The sequence below is a fragment of the Schistocerca cancellata genome, chromosome 3, assembly GCF_023864275.1.
Source record: "Schistocerca cancellata isolate TAMUIC-IGC-003103 chromosome 3, iqSchCanc2.1, whole genome shotgun sequence".
NCBI lineage: Eukaryota > Metazoa > Arthropoda > Insecta > Orthoptera > Acrididae > Schistocerca > Schistocerca cancellata.
This window is the reverse complement of record NC_064628.1, coordinates 542,786,734-542,814,708: the sequence shown is the minus strand read 5'-3', so window position 1 is coordinate 542,814,708 and position 27,975 is coordinate 542,786,734. Positions and strand designations below refer to the sequence as shown.

Sequence of the window (27,975 nt, the reverse complement as noted above, 5' to 3'; positions counted from 1 at the left end):
CGTCAGAGCACCAGGGAAGTGCCAACACTTCAGGAGCTGCGCCAGGTGGGCGCGGACCGTGAACAGAGTGCCCGACAAAGGATTGGCCTCAGAGAGCTACCACAGATGGAGACCAAGTCGGGCGCGGACATCCGAGGGAGCACCAGGGAAGAGACAACACCTTACAAGCAGCGCCAGGCGGGTGTGGACGGCAAAGAGAGCACCCACCGCACTCTGGGCATAAATACTGGACAAGATTCTCCAATACGCAGTCTCAGGTAGCACCTGAAGAAGGCAATGAGTTACGTGGCCGAAATATTTTGCCAGAGTGACACAAACATCCGGCAGTAGACCTGATTATTCCACATGTCAAGATCTTGCCGGGAAAGCCTGAAGAGTTATATAATGATTTAGTTTATCTCAGGGAGCAGCATGACTTCATGAAAAGCTCTCCTCTACATATTTTAAGAGAGAGGTTTGATTCTCTTTTACGATCCGTGCTAATTTATAAAAACAACTGTGATGTTCTCTAACCATAACGGATAAAATAATGAAAGTTACTAAATATTTATTTTGCCAATTTCCCACACAATCTTGTTTTATTTCAATTTCTTTTTATTTTCCCCCATGAAGAAGAACCACTGCAGGCCATTCAAATTTTCCATATTAATTTTGGGCTGACTTTGACTTCTACCATTTACAAGGTGTTTGTTTATGAAGTTTTAGTATTCTCACCATCGCTTAGTTTGTAAGTTCTCTTTGTATTAAAAATTAAAAACTCAATAAATTAGAAAGATGAAATGATAAAAGCTCTGCATTCAGTCATGAATTATGCATAGTAACATTTCAGATCCTTCTGATTCAATTGCAGATTCTCTGGTTTCTGTAGCATCTACATGCATTGTTTTATAGTTTCTTGCTTCAGTGTGGCAACACACTGTTTAACAACTTGCACTATGTTTTGTCAATTCTGTGATTTGCTCGTACATCCAGTGTTTAGATGACTTGCCTCACTGACACATAAATCGTATAAAGGCACACTTGTGGATGCCAAAGACTGATGCACAGGATTTAAAATGTAACTGGGTATGATTGAATATAAGGTAATTTGTGGTTGAAATGGAATCTAATTATATTTATTTAAATTACTACAGTCACAGCCATTTCAATTTTGTTGCATAAAATTATGTAATAAATAGTAACTTATTGTGACAGAATTAAGGAAAAGGCTAATTTTTTCACCTTTTCTTTTGCTCCCAGATTCAACAAAGTAATGAAGATATCGAGCTATTGCATCAAAGAATTGCTGAGCTTGAAGAAGATAAAGGTAACCTACAGTTACATCTGGTAGACTTTGATGACCTGAAAGGTAAAAACAAAAGCCAATGGAAAATTTGTGCTCAGGGTCGGGTTCTTTTTCTGGAAAAAGGTGCTGTAAATATAGCTTGTGGAACTGTGGTTTATGGTGTCTGTGTGTGTGTGTGTGTGTGTGTGTGTGTGTGTGTGTGTGTGTGTGTGTGTGTGTGTGTGTGTGTGTTTATTTTGTTGTGTTCTGTGTCACATTCACATGAGCCACAAACAAATTATAAAGAGTGGCAGTTGAACCCAGCATGTGACGTACATGTTTCATTGTAAAACAACCCAGTATTCAAATCAAATAGAAAAAAATTATAAGACAACAAAATGGCCAGTAGAAACATTTGAAAATAGGGAAAACTATGCCTGGCTTTTGGAAGTGGAACAAATAGTGCAGTTAAGAAGTAGGAAAAAAGAAGAGCAGGGGAAAATCAAAATGAAAGAGAGGAGAAAGATAAAGATACAGAAGGTTTAAAATTAATGCAGTTCATAATGAAATTCTACCAATGACAAGAGTAATAAAAGGGTGAAGAGAGGAAAGAGGGAAGGTGATATTAATGAATATTAAGTCTAGGAGATTGACAAGGTGCAACATTATGTTCGAAAGTAAATTCGTGTCTCTGTAGTTCAGGGAAACTAATACTAAGTTGGAGAACTGAAGTAGCTTATGTGATGGAGCAGGCACTCACGTCTCATGAGTCATGCTGTAGTGTATACTCAGCATCTGGGTACTTGACTGTCCCCAAGTCAGACATTTCTTCTGTTTGTATGTCTTATCATGAACATAAAGTAGTAAATGATGAAGACCAAGTTGCCTAAAGTGACATAGACAAGGTGTTTGGATGGCTTTCAGGTTGGTATTGGGAAAGTTAGTCTTCTGGAGCTGAAAGGTCATGTATGTGTGGGATGTTAGTGTAGAATGAGACCATATTAAAGTGACACAGAAGGTTCCAGGTGGGAGAAGGATGTTAATGTATTCAATATGTTCCAAAAAGTACTTGATGTCTTTTATGTAGAATGGGAGGCTCAGCATTATGAGTTAGGAGGTGCTGGTGTACAAGGACTGAGATGTGTTTCATAGGGATTTGAAGCCATTGAGACTTGTACAGCAGTGAATTCTTTTCCAGCTTTACTAAGGTTTGATAATTCAGGAAATATTGGGAGACTATGCTGAAAGTGAAGAAATCTGAAAATCCCTGGAGCAGTTGGTTTTTCAGAGGAGGAGAAGAAATTTCTTTGGAATTTGAATTGCTTTAGACAATGTTCAACAGTCACTCTGTTGATGTGGGTTGGAACAGGATAGTGAAAAAGTGTTTCCACTTTAGGTTACAATGAATGAGAGGAGGGAGATCTTTGACTAGGGCTGATGACTGAATTTCGTTCTAGGATAGAAGGTTAGGCCTTTCAAAAGAGAAATATGTCTCTGGATCAGAGACGAATATTGATGAGAGGTCTAGAACTGAACGTAAGACTTTTAAGAGGGATAAATCAGGTAATGCATTGTGAAATCTACCAAGGAGCAGATACATAGTGACATCACAATTTAGTAATGGTGATGAATTGGCTGAAGTTTAAGAAAACTGTCAGGAAGAATCAGTGTTCACTGCAGTTGGAGTCTGAGGTTTTAATTTCTTTAAGGCTGTTAATACTGTGATAATGGAAAAACAAGCAATAGCTCAGTTGATGAGGTAGGGACATCTCTAAACACGCTAATCGCATAAACTACACAAGCAAATATCAGCACAGCAGGAAAATTACAAGGAAACAGAGATGTTTTGCCAGCTCTTACATTCAGGATGCAAAATCTATAACTGGCAACAGAGACAGTGAAAGTGAAAAATCTCTTCCTAGTTTTTGGAACTGCTAGGGATAAAAGAGTGATGGAATTAGGGAGGCTGGGTAGGTTCCTCAGACCTCAGGTCGAGGGGGACCCACTTATTGTAAACTAATAATTCTAAAAACTAGCAAAAGTTTTTTTTTCTAGTACTGCAATTTTAGCTCCCAAAAATAAGCACTATGTAGCTATCTCTGGCTCCTTGTAATTTCATGGTTTTCTTAAGTGAATTCTCGTTTTGAGATATAAGGACGGTAAGTGTAAAGAAACTTTAGGTGGCAGAAGAAATACTTTATATATCTGTCGGAAGAGCAAAGAAACTAAAGCAAAAAGCTGCAAGAAGAATATGAAGAAATTGCTGAGGAAATGATTGCCAGAAGGGCATATAGAAAACTGAAAATAACTTTTGAGAATTTAAAAACAATGGCTTCAATATAAAGAGCACAAAGACAGTTCCACCGTTAAATGCAGAGAAGAGAGTAGATGGTAGAAAGAGTACATTGAGGGTCTTTGTGAGAGGGAGAAACTACCCCTAATGCGATAGTAGAACAAATGGGTGTTGATTTTGATGATGTATGGAATTCATGTTCCTTTGTGTAAATCTTGAATGCTTGATGCTCTGCATCTTGTAAGTATTGTTAAAAGACTTCTTGCTACGTGATTATGGTATTTCCAAATATTGGTCTTGCAATTAGATATTTTTATGTGCAGCTTATAGTGTACAGCGACTGTCTTTGTAATGAACATACTTTTGGAATTTCCAGAATTATTGGGGGAGTGGCACCCAACAGTTATGTCCTTGAGACTAAAGACATACTATTGGGCTTTAGAAACAATACCATCCATACAATCCCAAAGACAGACAAGGCACATAAATGCAAGACCTATTCCACATCTTTACTTAATAGCTTATGCATGCAAATTACCGTATTTACTCGAATCTAAGCCGCACTCGAATCTAAGCCGCACCTGAAAAATGAGACTCGAAATCAAGGAAAAAAATTTTTCACAAATCTAAGCCGCACCTGAAATTTGAGACTCGAAATTCAAGAGGAGAGAAAAGATTTAGACCACCCCTCCAAATAGAAACAAAGTTGGTCCATGGTAACATGAAACACAATTGAGGTTGAATGGATGAAGATACAGCTACAGTGGAGTGGTTCGAGTCGTAAGCTTAACAGTTAAGCTTTACCAAGTAGCCATTGCTATGTGTCAGGCGCTCCGTCCGTATTTATATGGGTACCCTTCCTTTTTCAAGTGCTTCGTCTGGTTTGAATCAATTGCTTATTTTGCTTTGATCTGATAAGTGCCGTTCTCTTTGTTATAGGTGTTTACGTCACTCTAAGCTGAAAACGCATTACTGTACTGTGGCATGCATTGTTTGTCGCATTCTGATAATGAGTGTTGCCGCTCGCGGCATGGCTTGCTTTTGTGCGCGCTACCGTAGCTTACAATTAAGAAAAAAGAGAGAGAGAGAGAGAGAGAGGATTTGTCTCATAACCGAAACAATGGCAAGAGACTGCTATTTGTTGTTACTTACACTGCTTTGATAATGATCAACAAGACCCAAATAATAGACTGCATACGGTAGAATTTATTCCGAAATAGAGTTTAGCGAAAATTTTTCTCCGTTTGAAAATCTGTGCAGACACCTCTTTAGTACATTACATTCTGCACAGAAATTAGAGTCATCATAGAGTCATGCTTCGTTTCTGACTGTATCACTATTCAGCATAAGAATAATACAAATATAAACATGACTTATATGTATATTCTTCCGCGTTTGCTGTTGTCTCACTCTAGTTTCGTAGTTTATTAGGCAGACAGGATTTAAATGATAGCAGCAAACACGAAAGAATACATGGCATAATGTTTACAGTCTTCTACCTTATCTTTTAATTTATTTGCTGACGCATAGGTTTTGGCGCCAGTATTTATCTTTGTGCGTGCAAAGCACGCCTGTGTAGTGCTACATATATCAGACGGCAGAAGCTAGTTGTGGCGGCACCTACCAACATTTTTCAGAACTTCCGCTTACTTTGCACTCGATTCTAAGCCGCACATGGTTTTTTTGGATTACAAAAACTGGAAAAAAGTGCGGCTTAGACTCGAGTAAATACGGTACTGGAAAGAATAATACACAGAAGAGTGGGAAAAAAATTGAGGCTCTTTTAGATGATCAGTTTGGTTCAGAAAAGATAAAGGCACCAAAGAGCAGTTCTGACAGTGTGTTTTTGTAGTGAGCGGAGGAAATGAGAAAAATAAATACACCTTCTTACGATTGATCAACCTAGAAAAAACATTCAACAGTATAAGATAGTGCAAAATGTTTGAAAACCACAGAAAAGAACCAAGTGGTGACAATAAGAATGGAGTACCACGAAAAAAATACAATCACAAGGGTGTGTGATAGGGATTCTGTCTTTCTTGTCTGCTGTTCAACTTTTAGATCGAACAGGAAACAAAGGAATTGAAAGAAAGGCTTAGAACAGATAAAAATTCTGTGTGAAAGAAAAACTCTAACTGAAAGAAAAATTCAAAATGAGAGAAAATTAATATCATGTGATGATGACATTGCCAATCACCGTGAAAGTGAGGAAGAATTAAAGGACATCCTAAATAAAATGAAAGTCAACCGAGCACGAATGTAGATCGAGGCTATAATAATGATAGAAGTATTGAACTATTGTGGAACTTACAGTAGCATCAGACATAACAGTAAATTTTGGGCCCACATAACAGATAAAGTGAAGGAATTCTGCTGTCCTGGAAGCAAAATAATACATGACAGATGAAGCAAGTAGTACATAACAAGCAGACTAGCACATGAAAAAAAAGTAGCAAACATAGTCCTTAATTTGAGAAAAACTTCAGTGAGAAAATATGTCTAGTGCACATCATTGTGCATAAATGTATCATGGACCATGAGAAAACTAGTACAGAAGAGAACCTTGGCATTCGAGATATTATATTATCGAAGGCTCTTGAAAATTAAGTGATAGGTAAGATAAGAAATGAGGTGGTTCTGTCAGAATTGGTGAGAAAAGGAATGTGCGGAAAATGTTAACTAGAAGAAGGAGCAGGATGGTAGAATAAGTGTCAAGTCATCAAGCAACAACTTCCATGGTAGGAGAGGGAGCCATAGAGAGTGAAAATGGTAGTGGAAATCAGGGTTTAGTGTATATAGAACAAATAATTGAGAACTTGTTGTAAGTGCTACTCCAAGATGAAGAGATTGGCACAGAATAAGTATTTGTGGTGAATTGCATAAAACCAATCTGAAGACTGATAAAAGATCATGATTTGATTGGAGATGTGCTGGGAGTGGGAGATTATGGAGATAGACCAGGTTAGGCTTGTGTGCCACCAAGGGCAGTGTCATGGATGGTAGTTTAATGGTTGTGGGAGACAAACACTTTATTAGAGATATGTAATCAACAGGGTGGATAGCATTCTAAGGTGGTGTGGGGCATTTTGTTAAAAGTTTATGGCTGACTTTGAGGAGAATTACACTAGATGTGATAGAAGACTCAGGTGCTGGTGAGTTAAAATCCTTTTCAGACTTACCATATTTAGATTTTCCATTCTTTCTTTATTTCATTTCACGCTAATGATGGAATGCTTCCTTTGAATGGGTGAGCCCCAGATTGTTTCCACATCCTCATCTAGCAGAGCCATTGCTTCATCTGTATTACACATTTGTCAGCAGGACATTAAACTTGAAGTATCCTTACAGATGGTACAATTTGTCAATTGTCAGATCCAAGATCGAGGGACAGGGGAGAAGACAGCAGGTCAACTGCATGATCATTGTAATTTTTTTTAAATCTGATATGGAGGACAGAAATGTTTCACACACTCCTATTAGCTATGGAAGAGGGGCAAGCAAAAAAAGAGAGAGCAGAAATGAAGATTGGAAACATGCAGCAATCAATCAACTTCACAAAACAGGCGTAAAAAATTACAGGGTAATTTTCATAACTTACCCCACAGTATCAAGTAGATCACAAACAATTTTACAAACAGACAGGAGAATATGTGAGGTGATTTTGAAAAGGAAGATAGTGCATCAAGCACTTCTTCAGTTTCAACTTGCAAACAAACATTGCATAACACCAAAGCTGTATCATATCATCTGATTTGTAGATGGCAGAATAGCATGTGATTTTATAGACAGATCAACCCTGATATCCAGATTTTATGAATTAAAATTGGTGAAAGGACCATAAGAAAATGGCAGCTACATACTAGAAAACAACAGAGAACATTACAGAAAAACTTTCAAAATCATCAGTTAGAATCTGCTGAGTATGTGCTTCTTTTTTGTGCATATGGAAAGAATAGATCACCAATAAATTAAACAAATCTGCCAGTATCCTAATGGAAAAGTTATGAAGATAAAAAATGACAATATGACAAAGATTTTTAAAGCAAAAAAGAATAAGAACTAAATTTAAATTCCTGTATGGTGTACAAAAAAGGTTAGGAAAAAAGATGCAGAAGATTTTTTTACACAGAGAAGGAGAGAAAACAACCGAGTAATGAAATAGTACTAGGAATAAAGAAAAAATTATATAAATTGGAAGCACACATTCTGAGCAGTTATTTTATGTGGTCCATAGTTGGTTAGAGTTAATAAAGATGGACAAAGAGAAGATCCATATGTAATATAATTTCAGTTCTATCATTACTGTGTATTTATTCTGATAGTTTTACAAAACAGATAAGAGGAATGGGGAATGCATATCTGCAGCAGTTTGGATCACAGTGTTTGATCAGTGTTTATTGTTTTTCCTTGTGCTGTGCGCTTATTTTGTTTTCAGTAATTTCTACTGAATTAGTTGTTGTTGTTGTTATCCTTTGGGGTAAAACAAATTAGAATCTTTTGTGTTTCCCTAATGTTGTGGGGTTTGGTCCCATCATTTTCCAGGAATCACTCATTCAACTATTTCATACCTTTTAATATAAGTTGGTATATAATGTTTCTAATTAATCATTATTTTATGAGGGACACGTTATAATACACATGCATGAGGGAAAATGCTTTACAAGGGCAGATACTTGACAACTATACATTGTGCCTGGGTGCTACATGGTATGACATGTTTAATTGAACATAACTATTTAAAACAAAATTGTGTTGCTATATGAAGACATTTAGTATCTCTAACTGCTTAGTAGTGTTAGAATATTCTTGCATGTTTCTGCATAATACCTCTTAGAGATAAATCATTATTCTTCCGTTAATTGACAAGATTAGGATGCTTTTTCAGCTTGACAGCCAGCTGTAATGCTAAACTAAAAGTGGCCATAGTTTTGTTCAAAAATAGGAGTTGGTGGTTCTAAAATTGCATTGCCTTGAAATCACATAAGATAGCTCTACCCCTGGAAAGTAGGTAAAAAATGTTAATTCAGGTAAAAGAGGACATACTGTAAATCATGTCTTGCTGAAGCCAGAAGATCAACAGACACAGAAGCAATGACTCCTTTGTCTGTACAGAGAGACTGAAGAGAGAATGAGTCATCTGTAAGATGGCACAGTGGATAAGACACTGCCCTTGAGTTCAGGAGAAGTGAGATCCATGTGGCCATCCGGATTTAGGTTTGCTGTAGTCTGCCGAAATTTCTGTAGGAGACTGCCAAGATGATTCTTTTGAAAAACGTCTATGGCCTATTTCCTTTTCCATTCTTGTCCATTTTGAGCGTGTTCTAACGCCTTTGTCACTACCAACATTGAAACACTAATCTTTTTTTTCCGATACAATATAATATTGCAGTGCCTGTGTTAGTCTGAAAACAAAGCAAAGTTCCTTTGGCCATGCATGCATATCCAAAGGAACAGGCACTGCAGTGACTACAGCCATTACAAAATACGTCAAATGTAATTGCAATTGTGAATATGAATAACTATCAGCTGTAGAATGGAATGATGACATAAATTTTAATTGTCGTCATTCCATTCTACAGCAGGTGGTTATCCATATTTTCAATTGAGATTACATTTAATGTAATCCTTTTTTCTTCCTTGTCCATATGTGAAGAGGGTGTTTAAAATCATCCTGATTTAACTTTCATGTGGTTCCATTAAATCACTTAGGAAGTTAGGATGGTTCCAAAAAGGCCACACCAAGTTTGATTCCCATGTCTATTTCTAACAGTTTTTTGCTTTAGAACTGTGTGTACACGCATGTGCATTGTGTATTTTTGAGAGGAAATGAAAGTGTGGATTGTTTACTATGACAACCCTGCATCTTTAAGAGAACACTTCAGTAATGCTGAAGGAAAATAAAGCTAGCATAAAGCAGTTATTTGTGTGGTAGTGTTGGACTACAACATATATGTCAAAGAGCAGAAATAGGTTTGAGTTCATAAAATATATTCCTACATAAGATGAATTCCACATAAATAATGAGGAAATGATCTCTTTTATTACCACTGCGTAACTACTGTAAGTAGCAAGTGAAATGATGATTCAAAGCAAAATAAGCAGAAGTGTGGAAGGAGAGGGAATGGAGAGTAGTTGGGTTAAAGAATGAGAAGGGCAATGGAACGTACGAAATACATATTTGGGTTGGGGGGTGGAGGAGTTGGGGGGAGATAGTATGAGGAACAGGTACACAATGGAAATGCCGGTTGGGCGGGTGGGGAGACAGTATGAGGAACAGATACACAGAAGGGAGAGGGAGTAGAAAGGTTGATAATTAGCATTAAACCACATAAAAATGGAAACCAAAGAATGTCTTATAAATATGAGGCACAGAAGCAGCATAGTATTCTTAACAGATTATTCATATTTGTGCATGACATTTTTGAAAACAATAGATGCAGGTGATCAGATAGATTCTATCTCTCAAAATTTTCTTAAGATGTTCGACATTGTACCACATTGTTGACTGAAAGAGTTCTGGGTGGCAAAAATTTAAAAATATAATCGTGTAGTATATTTAGTTAAGTATATTATTTGCCAACTGTTCTTCTAAGGTTTTGAGGTGATCTTCGACTTGTTTACAGGACCATGAACATTTTATTGCATGGGCTTGTCAGTGTGGAAGCATCCTTAATACTCTCTAAAAATAGTCAACCGATATATTTCAAAACATTTTTGTAATTCTATTGTTGAATATTGTTCTTTGGTCAATCTCAACACTGCTTACTGTCCCATGCTCCCCTTCAGTGGTCCACATGGTGTCAGGAGCACCATGATGTACTTGTGCTGTAGAGGCATCTGCTGTTGAACTCCAACAACTGAATGCCTCAAAGAAATAATAATACAACATAAACAAATATTTGCACTGACATGTAGTATTAGATGCAAAGATGTGGAACTGTGCATTATTTGAAGCATACTTCAAAGCGTAACATTAATAAACAATATGATTACTCATTTATGGACAAAGAGGGTACAGAAAATATTGCACCTCTGACTCTAAACAGAAAAAATCCTAAATTTAACTATAAAAAATTCTGTACACTCACACAACTATTGACCAAGATACAATCATGTGTAATATGTTCACAAATACTTGATTGCCTCAAATAATATTTGACTAATAGACTGACTGAACAGTGAATGTTCCACAGAAATGATTATAACATCAGACTTGCCTCAATGATGTGTTAACATCTATAAATGAATAATCAGACATGACCAGCAGCACTGCAAGATTGTTTGCTGACAATGCAGTTCTTCACAGGAAAGTATTGTCATTGGACAGTCATAAGTAACTAGTGAAAGACTTGGACAAAATTTCCACACAGTGTAATGAAAGCCAGCTCTCTTTAAATGTGAATAAGTATAGATAATTCCTATGCCAAAGAGAAACAACGGGATATTATCTCCTTGCAATATTAGTGGTAAACATACTGAGCGTGTCATATAATACAATTATTTAGAGATAATACTAAAAAGCAATATGAAAGGGGCAATGAAGGCAGCCAAACATAAGATTTCTTGTAATGGTTCTGGGAAAGTGCAGTGCATCTGTAAAGGAAATTGCAAACAAGATGTTAGTGCAACCTGTTGTATTAGATTGCTGAATAAGTTCATTGCATTTTTACATATGTTTAATAAATACAACAAATACAATACATGAAAAGCACCAGTTTGCTTTTGTTCTATAATACTACTTTTATTGTAAACCGGTTTACCAAAGAAGTTAAAAGTTAGCAGACAACATTGGAAGAGAAGTAACATTTCTAGACTGATGTAGAAACATACAGTAAGTAACATCTTTGCAATGAAAAAGTAAAAACTGAACTGTACATGAATAACAATGGAGTAGACAGGAAAACCATTAGCACAAAATAGGAATAGCATGCCTACACAACTGTTTCTATTAATAAACAAAACTAATAAAATAAAATAAAATTAGTACTAGACAAGGCTTCATCAGGAGGTATGAAACATGGAGAGTGATACACAACAAATTAAAAGAAGAGACAGTTATCAATGTAAATACAGAATGCATAAGGAAATTAAGCAATAAATAAATGCAGGAAAATTGAGGTGTTTGAGGGAACCTACAGTCTAAGAGTGTGGTGGTACTGCATTTTAGCATTAACATTATAATCAAAGCAGTGGCTGTGTAACAGTTTTCATTAAATAAATGAGCAAAGTAAAATATGAACAGTATTTGAGACAACTACAAGGGGTGTTAAACATGGACAGTAATACAAGTACCAGTTAAAAGAAAGCCTTAACTATTGAAACTACAGTCGATGTGGAATACAAAGACAACTTCAACCAAACAAAACAACTTAATGAATACAGGAAAATGGGAATATGTAGGAAGAGAGAGTGTGGGGAGCAATGAACAACAAAGATGGTTATATAAAGTTCAGGAGAGGGGAAGTGTTGAGCTGTGTCTGGTCATTTAGGATGAGATCTGGACTGTGAGCAAGACGTTTGTTAATTTACAGGGCTTCGAGCAGTTTGAGTTTATGGGCTTTGTTTGCTAAGTGAAGTACATGGGACACTGGCTGGTAGTTGTGACCCTCACTCAGTACATGCTCAGCAAATGCAGAGTCTGAATTCTGCAACCTCCAGCTGTGTTCATGTTCAGCTAGCCTAGTTGATATGTCTCTGCCTGACTGACCAATGTAAAATTTGTCACAATCAGAACAGGTGATTTTGTGTACCCCACTGTTGGCTAATAACTGTATCTTGTCTTTGCTATTAAAAACACACTGGGCTGTCGTGTTCCTGACATAGTAGGAAACCATATACTTGCAGGATTTCAGTGCTTTGGCTACAATCTGTGATACCTAACCTAGAAATGGTAGTGTACACCATTTCTTACAGACAGTGGATGGGGAGCAGGAGGGGTATAAATTTTTTGTTTCCTGTGCAAGATGTGCTCAATAAGAACTGGATTGTAGCCATTGGCTGTGGCAATACATTTTATTGTATCCAACTCTGCTTTAAAGCAAACTGGTGCTTTTCATTTATTATAATGTTGTTCTACCAAGAACCGACAGAAGATTCTGTTAATACAACAAATACACATAACAGAGACTTAGGTCATGGGTAATTTACTTTCCTTCACTATTTACAACAGTCTGCCAACAATGGAGTAACGTTTCGATTAGAAATCGTGGTTTTGAGGCAAAGAACTCATTGAGCCATTTTCAGAGTGTATTTTCATCTGGAAAGGAAGTTCCTTGAGAGTTCTTTGATAGAGAGTGGAATAGGTGAAAATCTGAAAGTGCGAGATCAGGTTAATATTGTGGATGCAGAATAACTTCCCAACACAACTCCAGTATAGCGTTTTTTTCTCAGTCTAATAGAATGTGGGCAGGTGTTATCGTGGAGTAGCATCACTTCACACAGTCTTCCTGGTTATTGTTCTTCAATTACATGTGCAAGACATCTCAGTTGTTGACAATAAATGTCAGCAGTGATGGTTATACCTTGGGGGAGCAATTCATAGTACACCATAGAATCACTGTTCCACCAGATGAATAACATTATGTTTTGTGGATGCACACAGGTCTTTGTACAAGGAGTTGCTGCTTTGTTTGGGCTCAACCATTCCTTACTTTTCCATATGTTAGCATAAGTGCACCATGTCTCATCACCAATATCGATATAGGATAGTGATGGTGGGTGTTCTTTGTGAGCCTATTGATGTGAAAAAGCAGAGATGGACATATGGCCACCCACTGATTTTTGTATTTTGGCTGAGAGCATGCAGTACCCATTCACCCAATTTTTTAACCTTTCCCATTGCTAGAAAATGTTGCAAATGGTGAGATTATCACAATTCATCATATTTGCCAGTTATCAAGTACACTGACATGGATCATTGTGGATTAATGCATCAAAGCCCAAATGTTTTCTTGAACATGGAGAGTCACAGTCCTCCTTAAAATGAGAAAACCATTTTCTTGCCATGCTTTGTCTAGTGGCATTATCCCCATACATGACACAAATGTTGCTGGCTCCTCCATTGTTGCCACACCTCTGTTGAATTCAAATGAAGAATATCTCAGAAATGTTCTGCTCTCTCCACTTAGCACTCGATTTTCTGGCATCCACAGCTCCACTCACTATCTCTACATGACAATATGTAAACTCATATAGCAACAATGAACTAAAAGTTATAAATGATAACCAACAAATAAACCCGTAGCAACCAGAATGCCAACATGAAAACAAAAATTCTACAAACTGATACACCAACCTAATAGAATATTGTTGTGGTATTTAGAGTCCTTGTCATGTAAGCATGACAACAAACATAGAACAAATTCGGAGAATCAGTTCTGAGCTGATAAACAAGTTGGTACAGCCTGTACAAAAGTGTAACAGAAATGATTGAGTTACTTAAATGGGAATCCTGGGAAGAAAGGCTATGTAGTTCTTATGAAACCATGCTGAGTAAATTTGAAGAACCTGTATTCTAAAATGACTGTGCATTGTGCATTTGCTCGATATACGAAATTGGAAAACAAATAAATAATATTGGTACTGTATACCCTCTGCCATGCACTGTAAAGTGGCTTGTAGAGTTTTATGTAGATGTAAATGTTCGATAGGTTACCTATAAAGATTTTGGTGTGGTCTATATCGTATAAGCCTAAGGTTCCATTGTAGATTTATATACAGATCTGTTGCTGAAACTGGAGCAAAGAAGGATGTACTTAGTAGTGTTGCTAAGCAAGGAAATGCCAGTGTTGGTGATATGCTTGATTTTGATCCGCAGTGAGCTAGGCAGATGTTGGAAGAGATATTTACAGCCTTAAAGTAAAAGGCTAGATTCTTGGAATGGACTGCTGAAAATCATCTTCCACAAAAATGGTGATCCTTTTTTGTGGATGCAAGCAAACAATCACAATAGAATACCCTTGTGTTGTCATACTAATATATATTTGGAAACATGTAGTGGATGTTCTTGGAAATTGCTTAAATCAGGAGAGTGATTTGGGTCAGATTAAATAAGTTTAATCAGTTACAAACATATTAGCCAATCTTCTTCCTTTCTTTCTTTTTTTTTAAAAAAAAAGAGAGAGGGGGGGGGGGGGGGGGGGGAAGGCATCTGTTTCCATCTTATAGATGCCTTTGCTGCATGTGCCAAAATGCCAGTGTGGAAGGAATCAGCAATGTCACAGTCACTGAGAAAACACCAGTACTCCTATTATAGAAAGGAAATGAAACCCTCAGTGATGTTTACAGTTGGGCAGTATGTAATAAGTTATAATACTGAGCACAAAGAAAACAAACATTATGCACTTTGGCATAAAGAGGCATAAGTGATAAATCTATAGATTTTGTAACAAGCACAAAGGGATGAATATTGATTGTCAGTTAGCATGGAGTAAACACACAAAGATGCTGGCAAAAAGAATGTAATCATTGTGTTTTGCACTTACTGTTCTGTCATCACTTTGTAACAGCAAGTGTCATATGGAGATATACTACCCCTACATACACTCAGTTCATGTTTAAAGCAGTCTTTGCACATGAGTGAAAGCACAAAACATGGACACAATTTTTAAACTGCAGAATGGGCGTTAAGAATAATAGCGGGAAACAGTAGTTGGGCACATCGTAAAGAACTGTTTAAAAAATTGGGTATCCTTACTGTACCAAGTGAATACACCTTCCAATCTGCTATGAATATCAGGGAAAAATTTATTAAATATTTCACTAATAGTTCTATGCATAATTGTGGAACTAGAGCCACTTTAGACTTGCATACTAAGAAAAACAAACAAAAAACTCAAAATAGCATTTTACCTCAGGGAGTAAAATTGTATAATAAATTGCTAAAGGAAGTGAAAAAGATCACTAAAATGCATCTGTTTAAAAAGGTAGCTAAAACATTTCTCATAAGTAATACATACTATGAAAAACTACTTTTAGGACTCAGAGTAATGGTTAATAATGAAGGGTATCACTATAACACTATATCAAATTACAATGGTTTCACAAGAAAATCACATGTCAAGATCTGTAGTACATGATAGTAATGTCTTGTCAATCTCCTCAGTTCAGTATCTCACTCATTGTGGAGGGATGCTGACTTAGTTTTTCATGTTCATTGAGATGAGGGCATGTGGGGCATAGTAGCATGTTTACAGACCTGGATTTGGCTTTTCAAACAGTCTGGAGTTGGTACAAGGGGTGTAGCAATATGTTCATGGTTCAGGACTGACCAGTGAGTGTCCTTTCTGTGTGCAGCAATGAAGACTGAAACTTTGTATACAAATATAAGTTATCTGGAGCAAATAGAATTTATATCAAAGAAACTTGTAACGTTGTACAATAGAGACTGACCAAATAAGGCAGGGCACTTGTTAAGACACTGACCTCCTAGTCATAAGAATGGAGTTTGCTCTGTCCAGCCATCTTGAGTTAGATTTTCCATAATTTTCCTAAATTGCCAGAATGGTTCCTTCATCAAGGCCACAGCATGTCCTACACTCATAAAAGCCTACTTATATAAGAGTAGCCTAGGTGCACACATGGCTATATCAGTGTTAAAAGATTTTGAGGAAAAGCAGAAAAATTTACCCTCACTCTTATTGCAGTGTTACAATTGTGATGGTTTTCTCAATAAAAAGGGAAAAATATACCAACCCAATTATGAAAATATCTACAATCCTTCATTAACTACTAAATTATTATTTTTATATCGAAATTTACATTTAGCCTGCATCAGTGGCTGTGACCAAAAAGTAATCGGTTGCAAAACAAGCTGCAAAAACTATTTTGGTGCACATCTGGCTGTGTCGGAAAGTATGGTAGAATACAGAAGCATTTTAAAATAGTGTGAAAGAGAGAAGCATAAATGAACAAAATGCTGGAACATTGTATTGTTTTAAAGCCTTACATAAAAATATAAAACTTGAACTATCACAAGGTACAGTAATAATCTTAGTCAGACTTAATTCAATTCAGACATAATATTAGGAACACTTTTCATGAAAATGGGAAATCTTTGGAACCAAATCATCAGTAAACGAAATACACTCCTGGAAATTGAAATAAGAACACCGTGAATTCATTGTCCCAGGAAGGGGAAACTTTATTGACACATTCCTGGGGTCAGATACATCACATGATCACACTGACAGGACCACAGGCACATACACACAGGCAACAGAGCATGTACAATGTCGGCACTAGTACAGTGTATATCCACCTTTCGCAGCAATGCAGGCTGCTATTCTCCCATGGAGACGATCGTAGAGATGCTGGATGTAGTCCTGTGGAACGGCTTGCCATGCCATTTCCACCTGGCGCCTCAGTTGGACCAGCGTTCGTGCTGGACGTGCAGACCGCGTGAGACGACGCTTCATCCAGTCCCAAACATGCTCAATGGGGGACAGATCCGGAGATCTTGCTGGCCAGGGTAGTTGACTTACACCTTCTAGAGCACGTTGGATGGCACGGGATACATGTGGACGTGCATTGTCCTGTTGGAACAGCAAGTTCCCTTACCGGTCTAGGAATGGTAGAACGATGGGTTCGATGACGGTTTGGATGTATCGTGCACTATTCAGTGTCCCCTCGACGATCACCAGTGGTGTACGGCCAGTGTAGGAGATCGCTCCCCACACCATGATGCCGGGTGTTGGCCGTGTGTGCCTCGGTCGCATGCAGTCCTGATTGTGGCGCTCACCTGCACGGCGCCAAACACGCATACGACCATCATTGGCACCAAGGCAGAAGCGACTCTCATCGCTGAAGACGACACGTCTCCATTCGTCCCTCCATTCACGCCTGTCGCGACACCACTGGAGGCGGGCTGCACGATGTTGGGGCGTGAGCGGAAGACGGCCTAACGGTGTGCGAGACCGTAGCCCAGCTTCATGGAGACGGTTGCGAATGGTCCTCGCCGATACCCCAGGAGCAACAGTGTCCCTAATTTGCTGGGAAGTGGCGGTGCGGTCCCCTACGGCACTGCGTAGGATCCTACGGTCTTGGCGTGCATCCGTGCGTCGCTGCGGTCCGGTCCCAGGTCGACGGGCACGTGCACCTTCCGCCGACCACTGGCGACAACATCGATGTACTGTGGAGACCTCACGCCCCACGTGTTGAGCAATTCGGCGGTACGTCCACCCGGCCTCCCGCATGCCCACTATACGCCCTCGCTCAAAGTCCGTCAATTGCACATACGGTTCACGTCCACACTGTCGCGGCATGCTACCAGTGTTAAAGACTGCGATGGAGCTCCGTATGCCACGGCAAACTGGCTGACACTGACGGCGGCGGTGCACAAATGCTGCGCAGCTAGCGCCATTCGACGGCCAACACCGCTGTTCCTGGTGTGTCCGCTGTGCCGTGCGTGTGATCATTGCTTGTACAGCCCTCTCGCAGTGTCCGGAGCAAGTATGGTGGGTCTGACACACCGGTGTCAATGTGTTCTTTTTTCCATTTCCAAGAGTGTATTTCGAAAAAAGGATCACAAAGTAAAATGACTTTAACTGCATTTAAACAACATTTCGGGCATCCTCATCATCCAAAAGCTCAAAATCAAGGTCTTCAGCTTTGCCGTTTTGATTTTTGCCCATTTCCGTGACCTCCTGATGGTCAAAAACTTTGGTGTACTTTTAATTTCTCCTCCTTGGGTCATGCCTCTCCCTGGTGAGGTGCTAGAAGCTAATTGATGTCCGTAATTTTACCTTTTCTCAGGGGCTTCCTTTTGGAATCTCCTTAGGAAGAGCTTTTTTCATGAATTGTTTGCTTCTTTTAAAAAGAGATTTTTACTCTCCCTTCTCCAAATTGAAGAATGGCTCTCCCTGCACAAGACATGAATTTCTGTTTGCTGCTTGTGTAAGCACTATTGAAAAAAGAAAAGAAAAGAAGAAGAAAAGAGAAACTGGAAGTGCCAAGATCCACGAGCTTTGATGATATCATCATCAAACTTCTTTCAGTCTCTCGTTTTGCAGTCATCCAACACTAAGGGCACTACAGAAATTAATTTCTCCGGTGTGCCAACATAGACTGCAGGGTTTTCAATTGTGTTCAGTTTGGAAAATTTTAAAGATACATACATGACATTATGTTACCGTGACATCTATCTTGAATAATAGGCCACCTGATCTGGGACTTTTGGAGGGACTAAATTCTTATGGCAGTCATAACTTAAAATAAGTTTACCGTCCATGTCATCCTAATCATTACCTCAAATTTTTGTGAGCTATGTGCTGATTTTCTAAATTTTTTTGATTTTCTAAATTTTTTCTTTTCAGTTGGTTGATTTTCCATGGAAATCATACTTTGTAGGGACAAGCATGTAGAGCATGTGTCAACACCAGGCGCTCCAAAGCCAATATTAAAATTATTTCAGGATACTGTCCAGTAGTAGTTATACTTAATGTCCAGATTTTTCTCACTGAACATTGCTCACATTACTCTCATATTTAACTTACTGCTCAAATATTGGTGATGAAGCGCTTATGTTTTTAGAAGCTCATTCACATCTGCTTGGAAGTACAAAATTTGTAGTTGTTTGCTATCTTGACATTTGTCTCCCCTAATCTTACTTTTCAGAGGAGAGAACATGCTCACATGCTGTCAAATAGAGTTGCTCTGCCAGTCTCAATTAATTTCTTGTAAAACTTTTCATAGATCTGCCATATGCCCTGCTTAGTGAGAACCCTACATTTCAGCTCTCTAGCTAGATGTTTATGGTTCAGCATCTGTGGAAATCCTTTCGGATGGTAGCTAAAGATGACAAACAAAATTAATTGAAACCCAACAGGTACTGGTTTTATGTCAAAACAATTAGAAGTACAGTGTTTCTGTTTTCAAGTACATCAAGTTAACAAGAAATGTGTTCGAAGGGAGAATTATGTTGTAGATTTGCAGAGGTTACCCGGCAATGAAGAGATTAAGCAGAGGTGAAGTTATATGGCTCCAGCAATATTAAACATGTAACCTATAAATATTTGAATATTACTATAAGAAAAGCTCTTCCTTACTTCTTCTGTTTCTTGGCATTTTGTTTCCATTGCTCCATAATTGTTCATCTCTTCTTGGAACTACAGCTTCTCATGACCTCTTTCCTGTCATTGTTAACAGTGCTCTCAGCATTATTTTTTTGAGGTTCTTTGACATGTTCTTCGGTAGTAGAAGTTTTCTCTCCATTACCCTCATCTATTTCGGACTATCCTACAATAAAACTGACCACGAAGTCCTTCTAAAATCATCAATGACATGAGCACACCAGGCAGTCACATTGTCATAAAACAATGCCTTCTCATATTTTCATTCTTATGAAGGAGCAATAGAAGCAAAAACATATAAGGTTCTCTCCAATATTGCCAACATAAACATTTTAGTCACAGGCTGCTCAAAAAAGTAACTTTTATTAAGTGTGATGTGTGGCAAGATGACATGTCTGGTTCTGCATCCGTATCAGCAGCCATGATTCATTAACACTAAGCCTCTATTGCAGAGGATTAGGATTTGGCTGGTTTTGCTACTCAGTGCATTGAAGACATGGCTACCTTTGCACCCACATGCAATTTTCCCGCCTCATTTTAAATGTCTTAGTAATTTTTGCAGCCTGATTGATACAGCTTTAGGCAGCCATTGAAAAACTGTAAAAGAGGGTTGCTCTAACTGAATTTTTGTTTTTTTAGTCACATAGCCGTTTTTGCATCTAGGATACTCGTATTCTGTATCTATATTTTTGAGTTATTTATTACTATCGTATTATGATGACAAATCTTACTTCATTTTAAGATGGTCTCTGGATGAATTAATAAATAAAAATGAAATAAATAAAGAGAGACGTTAGAGGGCTGAAAGGAAAAGTTTCTTGAAAGTGTGTCATACAATAGTTAACTGGAATGATCCAGGTGTTGAATTGGGTAAGAAATGTTTCAGTGTTTGTTTTGGGCCAGTGCTGAACAGTACGATGATCCAAAAGGAGAATAGTTGCATTATAGGCACGGGACACTGGTTCTTTGGCCCTTTCTGCATACTCATAAATGTATGGCAAATAGAAATCCATAACATTTGTACTGAAGTTAGCCTTTGAGAAGAGAGTAGAGTTCCTGCAGGTGTGACAAGTGAAGTAAATAAATGACCCTTATTCTAGGAATTAGAAGATACTCGTGTGTAGGCAGTGAAGATTGCCAGATTTCCTTCACTTTTATTGTTATGCTGTATATATTTTAACGTTATTATTGTGTTCAGTTTTCTTCATTTTTAGGATTCCGTACCTTAGTCAGTCAAAATGATAACCCATATAGAATCACTTTGTTATCCATCTGTACAGGTAGCCACATCAAGTAGAATCAGTGCAACCAAAAGATATGGCCATTTACGTCACACATTTTGATACTTGAAAATTCACTGATCAAAACCTATAGGATTTTTTATAGTTGTTCTTGCTTTCTTCAGTTGTCATTTTTAATTTTTTCCTCTCTTGTCTATTTTTCCCTCCTGTAAGTGGCTTCTATCCACAGTGCCAAGTGGTGTGCAATGTGTGGTTCAACGCTCTATAACTAGCATGCGAATGTGCCAGAACAGCTTGAAACCAGTAGCATAAAAAAAAAAATTGAATGGCTGTTCACTTGGCTACATTGTGTCCTAATAGACGGATTTTCAGGTACACAGAAGTACAGTGTGACTTGTCCATCTTGAGTGTTGTACTGCAAAACTATCTAGAAGCATTCGAAATGAATTCACTGAACGTGAATATCGTGCAATCAGCTGTGCTAGTTATAGATGTGTGCTACCAATTAGTGACTTGTGAAATTCATGCCAGACTGGGACTCCAATCCATATTTCCTGCTTCTTGTGAGCCATCGAACTATGATATGAACATTTTTTTACCTGCCTTGGCATGTAATATTTACTTTTTCTCGTAGCCTCACTCTCACTGGTGTGGCAATACAGAATAAAGCTGAGAGCATTAAATGAAAAATGTAGGGCTCTATGGTATAGGGATGAGGACAGTGTGACACACAGAAGTTTGGGTCATTCAGAGAAGCATGCACAGATAGAAAAAGTGGTTAAAGTGACTATGTGCAATAAATGGCAAATCCACGATCAAGTCCCAGTCCGGCACAAGTTTTCATATGTCGCTAGTAGATAGACACCAATACCTAAAAAGATGATGCCAAGGTATTTGCATTCACTACATTTATTTCAGTCAGATGTCAGTCATCATTAATGTCTGTTCATCCAGACAGGCAACTAAATACCCTGGAATCATTTATGTGTTACTAAATACCCTGGAATCATTTATGTGTTGAAGGTGTAAAAGTTCCAGTAACGCAAAATTAAGTGTTTTTAAAATAATTTATTATGTAATATGTTCTACAAAACTACTTTAGAAATAAATCCTGGTGCTTATAAGTATCCTCAGTCATGTGTTGTACCTTTACAATGAGCTGTGCTCATGACTCTGTGGGAAATATTACATATTCAGAATGTTTAAGTGAAACAGTCTATTCTGCTAAAGAAATGACCATGTAAATTACATGTTTCTACAAAGGCTGCAGTATCAGCATGAAAATTAGGTATCAGGTAGTTGTATGTAAACCGAGCGAGGTGGGGTTAGCACACTGGACTCACATTCAGAAGACGACAGTTCAATTCCACGTCTGGCCATCCTGATTTAGGTTTTCCGTGATTTCTTTAAATCTCTCCAGTCAAATGCCGGGATGGTTCCTTTGAAGGGCACAGCCGACTTCCTTCCCCATCCTTCCCTAATCTGATGCAATGATGACCTTACTGTCTGGTCTCCTCCCCCAAACATCCCAACAGTTGTTTGTAACTCTTTTAATTACTCTCACATATTCAAAAGACTCATAATTGATTTGATTTTCAGGATCAGAAGATCTGTGGAAGCAGAAGGTAATAGAGCTAGAAGACAGAGTGAAACAGCAAAACCTCGATTTGGATTCCCATTTGCATGCACTTTCCCTTATTGAGTCTGAGAAACTGGATTTAATACAAGGTAAACACACAATCAAGCATCGTTAATATTTGAAGTGCACAAAAATAGTCTTCCCTGTAGCTGACACACACACACACACACACACACACACACACACACACACACACACACACACACACTTTATTTTACACATTTATTTATTCTGTCTTTATTTTGTTGGTCACGTTCCACTTTTAAGTGCTGTTTTATGCCTGTCAACTGCATGTAGCTTGTAATTAGTGCAGTGGAACATTATATCAGCTGTTGCATTTCAGTGTTACTTCCAGCTTACTTGTTTATATCGGAATCCATTAATCTGAGTAACTGCTCTTCCGCTTATGTTTGTCAACCATTCCTGTTTCTCATTTTATCAGCAGATTTGACATTTTGTATTTAATGTTGATTTGACATTTTGTATTTAATGTTGATTTGACATTTTGTATTTAATGTTGATTTGACATTTTGTATTTAATGTTGATTTGACATTTTGTATTTAATGTTGATTTGACATTTTGTATTTAATGTTGATTTGACATTTTGTACTTCATGTTGATTTGACATTTTGTACTTCATGTTGATTTGACATTTTGTACTTCATGTTGATTTGACATTTTGTACTTCATGTTGATTTGACATTTTGTACTTCATGTTTGCAATGGAATCCATACAGCACATTTTTATCATGTTGGAGAAATTTTTTGTTTGCTTAGCAAAAGGAAGATGTTAATTAATGTGATATTAGATTGAATTATGACCATCTTATTCTCTTCCTGGCTAAAGCCTTAAATTTTATCAGGAGGAAAGCAATAATAATGCAATTTATTCGAGTAAATACTGAAAGTAGCTCAGAATTAGGATTACTTTGATTCTTGTAAGTACAGACATTATTCAAGTATTTTCATTGCGGTCATTTTCCACTATACTACTGAGCAAGGTGGTGCAGCATTTAGCACACTTGATTCATATTTGGGAGGATGACATTTCAAATCCATGTCCGGCCATCCTGATTTATGTTTTCTGTGATTGCCCTAAATCGCTCCAGATAAATGCCAGGATGGTTCCTTTGACAAGGCACAGCCAATTTCCCTTCCTGTCCTTGAAACAGTCTGAGCTTGTTCCATCTTCGGTGACCTTGATATCAACGGGACATTAAACCCTAATCTTCCCTCCATCCTTTCCACTTTACTGTACCTGTAATCACTTTATGGATAGCTATGATTTAAACCAGTGGAGTGTTACAGAAAGGAGAGATCTTTCATATTTTTTCTGTGCTTTGAATTTTCAGCTGTGTGGTATAATCAAAAAGTAAGATGAGGTTAATGGAATGTAATCAAATTAAATGAGGCAATGCTGAGAGAATTAGATAGGAAATGGGACACACAAAGTAGTTGATGAGTTTTGCTATTTGGGCAGTAAAATAACTGGTGATGGTTAACGTAAGGAGAATATAAAATGCTGACTGGCAGTAGTGAGAAAAAGTGTTTCTGAAAAAAGCCAAGCTTCGTTAATATTCAATGTACATGTAAATCTTAGGAAATCTTTTCTGAAGGTATTTGTCTTTTGTGTAACGGAAATGAAATGTGGACAATAAACAATTCAGACAAGAGTAGAATGGAAGCTTTTGAAATGTGGTGCTACAAAAGACCACTAAATATTAGATGGGAATATCAAATTTGGGAAAAAAACTTCATGTACAATGTGACTAAAGGAAGCCCTCAATTGGTAGGGCACATCCTGAAGCATCAAGGAGTTGTCAGTTTGGTGATGGAAGAAAGTGTACAGATATAAATTGTAGAGAGAGACCAAGGCTCAAATACAGTAAACAAGTTTAAATTGACGTAGGCTGCAGTAGTTACACAGGTATAAAGAGACTTGCACAGCATAGACTAGTGGGGAGGACTAAATGACACCAGTCTTAGACTGATGACGACAACAACAACAACAACAACAACAACAACAACAACAACATGGCTCTAATATAGCAAACAAGTTTAAATTGATGTAGGTTGCAGCAGTTACCCAGAGACGAAGAGATTTCCACAGCATAGGCTAGTGTGGAGAACTGAATCAGACCAGTCTTCAGACTGAAGATGACAACAATAACATGATGTAAATCATACGTATTGCTTAAGGTAATCCACAGAGTCACTTCATCTTGGTGGAAAAGAACCTCACAATATATATATATATATATATATATATATATATATATATATATATATATATATATATATATATATATATGGTTCCAAGCTGTAGAGTATGTAAGTTGTTTCAGGACATTTGAAGGAACAGTAATACTTGGTGTTGGGAAAAAAGTAACACTTGATGGAAGGAAAATAAATGTTCCATGCTTGCAAGAAATTTGTTGTAGTGATGAATGTACGTATCTTGGGGAAGCACGCATTACTCCTCGAATTCCCTCCACATTACAGTCTTTATCAGTTGCTGTCATATTACAAGTACTGCTTAGAGTAACAATATGCCTCATTTACTACAAACAAACAAACAAAAAAAAACTCACAAATTGCTATGACAACTTGGCCTCCTGTTGTTGTTGTTGTTGTTGTTGTTGTTGTTGTTCCAATAAAATGACTCATCAAAAACAGTAATAAAAAATAAAATAGTTAAATTATCAAAAGTATGTCGCAGATAGGCACAACAAAAAGACTGTCACAAATAAAGCTTTCAGCAATTAAGGCTTTCGTCAACAATAGATGTAGACACACACACACCCACACACATGGCTGCAGTGTTGGGCAAATGAAGGGAGAGAATGTGTGTGTGTGTGTGTGTGTGTGTGTGTGTGTGTGTGTGTGTCTATTGTTGACGAAGTCCTTAATGGCCAAAAGCTTTATTTGTGACAGTCTTTTTGTTGTGCCTATCTGCGACACAGCATCCCCGCTATATGGTGAGTAGCAACTTCCCTTTTCATAACATTGTTGAATTAGCAAAAGAGGTGAAGTTCGCCAAAATATCTATGAGAAATATTCTGAAGTCATTTCACTTGTAACAGTTGGTTAAAACTACTCTGAGGGCCAAGATAAATGTTCCTTTCCAGCACTCTGTGTAAAATATAGAAAGATAAAGAAAAACCTGCAAGCCTTTAGCATATTGTGTATCTTCATTTAAAATAGACAGCAAAACCATTGTCAAAAATATGGACTGCATTCTTAGTGGCAAAATATATGCACTCTCTCAAAATGTGATTACAGATAGTTGTATACCACAAGCGCTTCTTCTTGGGCAGTGGGTGGGAGGGGAGGGATCCCTATCTTTATAAAAGCAATGTGTACATCATAGTACAGTGTGAGGGATAGTTGGCTTCTCTGATCATGCCCTATTCTCTCACTTCCAGCTGCACCTCCACCCATGATGCATAGTAGTGTACCTCAACAAGAAGTTGCTGCATGTTGATGGATTTTATTTCATTCTACAGTCAGTAGTCTTTGAGTTATTTTGCAGGCCTCCTTGGCAGCCACTCCCTTAATTTCATGGCACCAAATTCCAGCATGCCCTGTTACTCAGCAGAATAACACTGCCTTCTTGATGTGTAGGTTGCAGTAGGTACTGGGAGATGAAGAAGCTTGCACAGGATAGAGTAGCATGGAGAGCTGCATCAAACCAGTCTCAGGACTGAAGACCACAACAACAACAACAACAACTTGACGTGTTACGTGTGGTAATAGAAGCGGGGTATTTTGGGTGAACTGGCATCATTTCTCTGGTGACCACTAGTGCTTGATGGCATCAGGGCCATCACTAAGTCAGTGTACATGGGGAACTAAGTTTGGTTACATCTCCTATGGTAGAATGTCCTCAAAACTACATGTAGTTCTGCATCTAAATAGTAAATACCATTTGTTACCGAGCAAGGTGGCGCAGTGGTTAGCACACTTGACTAACATTCAGGAGGATGACTGTCCAAACCCACATCCAGCCATCCTGAATTAGGTTTTCCATGATTTCCCTAAATCACTCCAGGCAAATGGCGGGATGATTCCTTTGAAAGGGCACAGTCGACTTCCTTCCCCATCCTTCCCAAATCCAATGTGACCGATGACCTCGTTGTTTGGTCCCCTCCTCCAAATCAACCAACCAATCATTCCATTTGTTAATAGGTCTTGAGCACATGGATGAAACAAACTACAGAGCAGCCAAGGTTGTCCCCAGTGAGCATCATTGTACAGTAGTAAGGTGTTAGATTCCCATTCAGGAGGGTTATGATATAAATCCCGATACCCCCATTCAAGTTTATGTTTTCCATGATTTCTCTAAATTGCTTAAGGCAAGTACCAGGATTGATTCTTTGAGGAGGACATGGCCAAATTCCTTCTCTGCCCTTCCCCACTTCGAGCTAGTGCTCCATTTCTAATGACCTCACTATGGATGACATTAATCTCTAAACTTCCACCTTCTGAAAGCTTGTCTTGCTGCTTAAGCCAGCCAGTTCATTAGGATAAAAGTCTGCCAGTTGCCTGTATATTGTGTTTTTAATTACCTGTATGTATTCCATATAGAAGATATTCAAGGTTTACAAGTTGCAGTTGAGACTTTTTGCCATAGTCTGATGAAGCAGTCACACTAGATGGAGGTTATATTATTATATAAATGCAAATTAAATACAAGCCGTTGTAAAAAAACAAACTATAAAACACCTGGAATGTTGCAAAAATCTACTTCACTCTTACTCAGTGCTGCAGTTCCTCTATGGCTAACTTTATCATAAACACAGGGTGATTCTGTGATGATGTTTCAGGGTGTAAATGGCTTGGGAGACCCAGGAGAAACCCAGGAATTTTTTCATCCCAGAGAAATCTGGGAAAAACCAGGGAATTCTTTGGAATTCTGTGAATTGTTTTAGTTTTCAGTTAGATTTTTGTAATTTTGACTGGTGAGAACCACTACTCCAACAAAGGATATTACTGTATCCTGCTACTGCAGAGTAATACTGGAGCAATAAAACATGAATGAGAGAAAGAAAAAAACGAAAAATAAAACTTACGTTGCAAATGAAATGTGCCATATACAGCAACAAAACACATTGCTTGTACAAGCGTCTCCCAACAGTGAAATGTATCAAACGCTTTAGGAAAACTATGCAAATAACAACAAATTGCCTCCGATGAGCATGACATCACAACTGTTTACATTAGATTCGTTTGAGCAGTTGAGAGCGGGCTCATGCACACGCATAGTTGAGTTACGTATGAGTAGTAACTCCTCCCACTGCTGTCTACAAAAGTGTGGTAGGCCCAGCAGATCTGGAAGGGGGGGGGGGGGGGGCAGCAAGCTGGAGTATCTGCCTCTGGCAGCAATTTCAGGGGGAAGGGGGGGGGGGGTCGGGTCGAAATTCATATTCTCTAGGAGAAAAACATTGTTTTACAAAGCGCCTAGCATCCA

The 27,975-nt window shown here is 38.0% G+C and overlaps 1 protein-coding gene across 1 annotated transcript in view; it reads left to right on the top strand.

Moving 5' to 3' along the window:
* LOC126175371 (protein lava lamp) overlaps positions 1 to 27,975 on the top strand; it is a 166,539-nt gene that overhangs the window by 77,278 nt on the left and 61,286 nt on the right. Inside the window, exons 7-8 of the mRNA XM_049922138.1 lie at positions 1,240 to 1,348; positions 22,465 to 22,593. Of these exons, the coding sequence (XP_049778095.1) occupies positions 1,240 to 1,348; positions 22,465 to 22,593 (238 nt within the window). The remainder of the gene's footprint in view (positions 1 to 1,239; positions 1,349 to 22,464; positions 22,594 to 27,975) is intronic.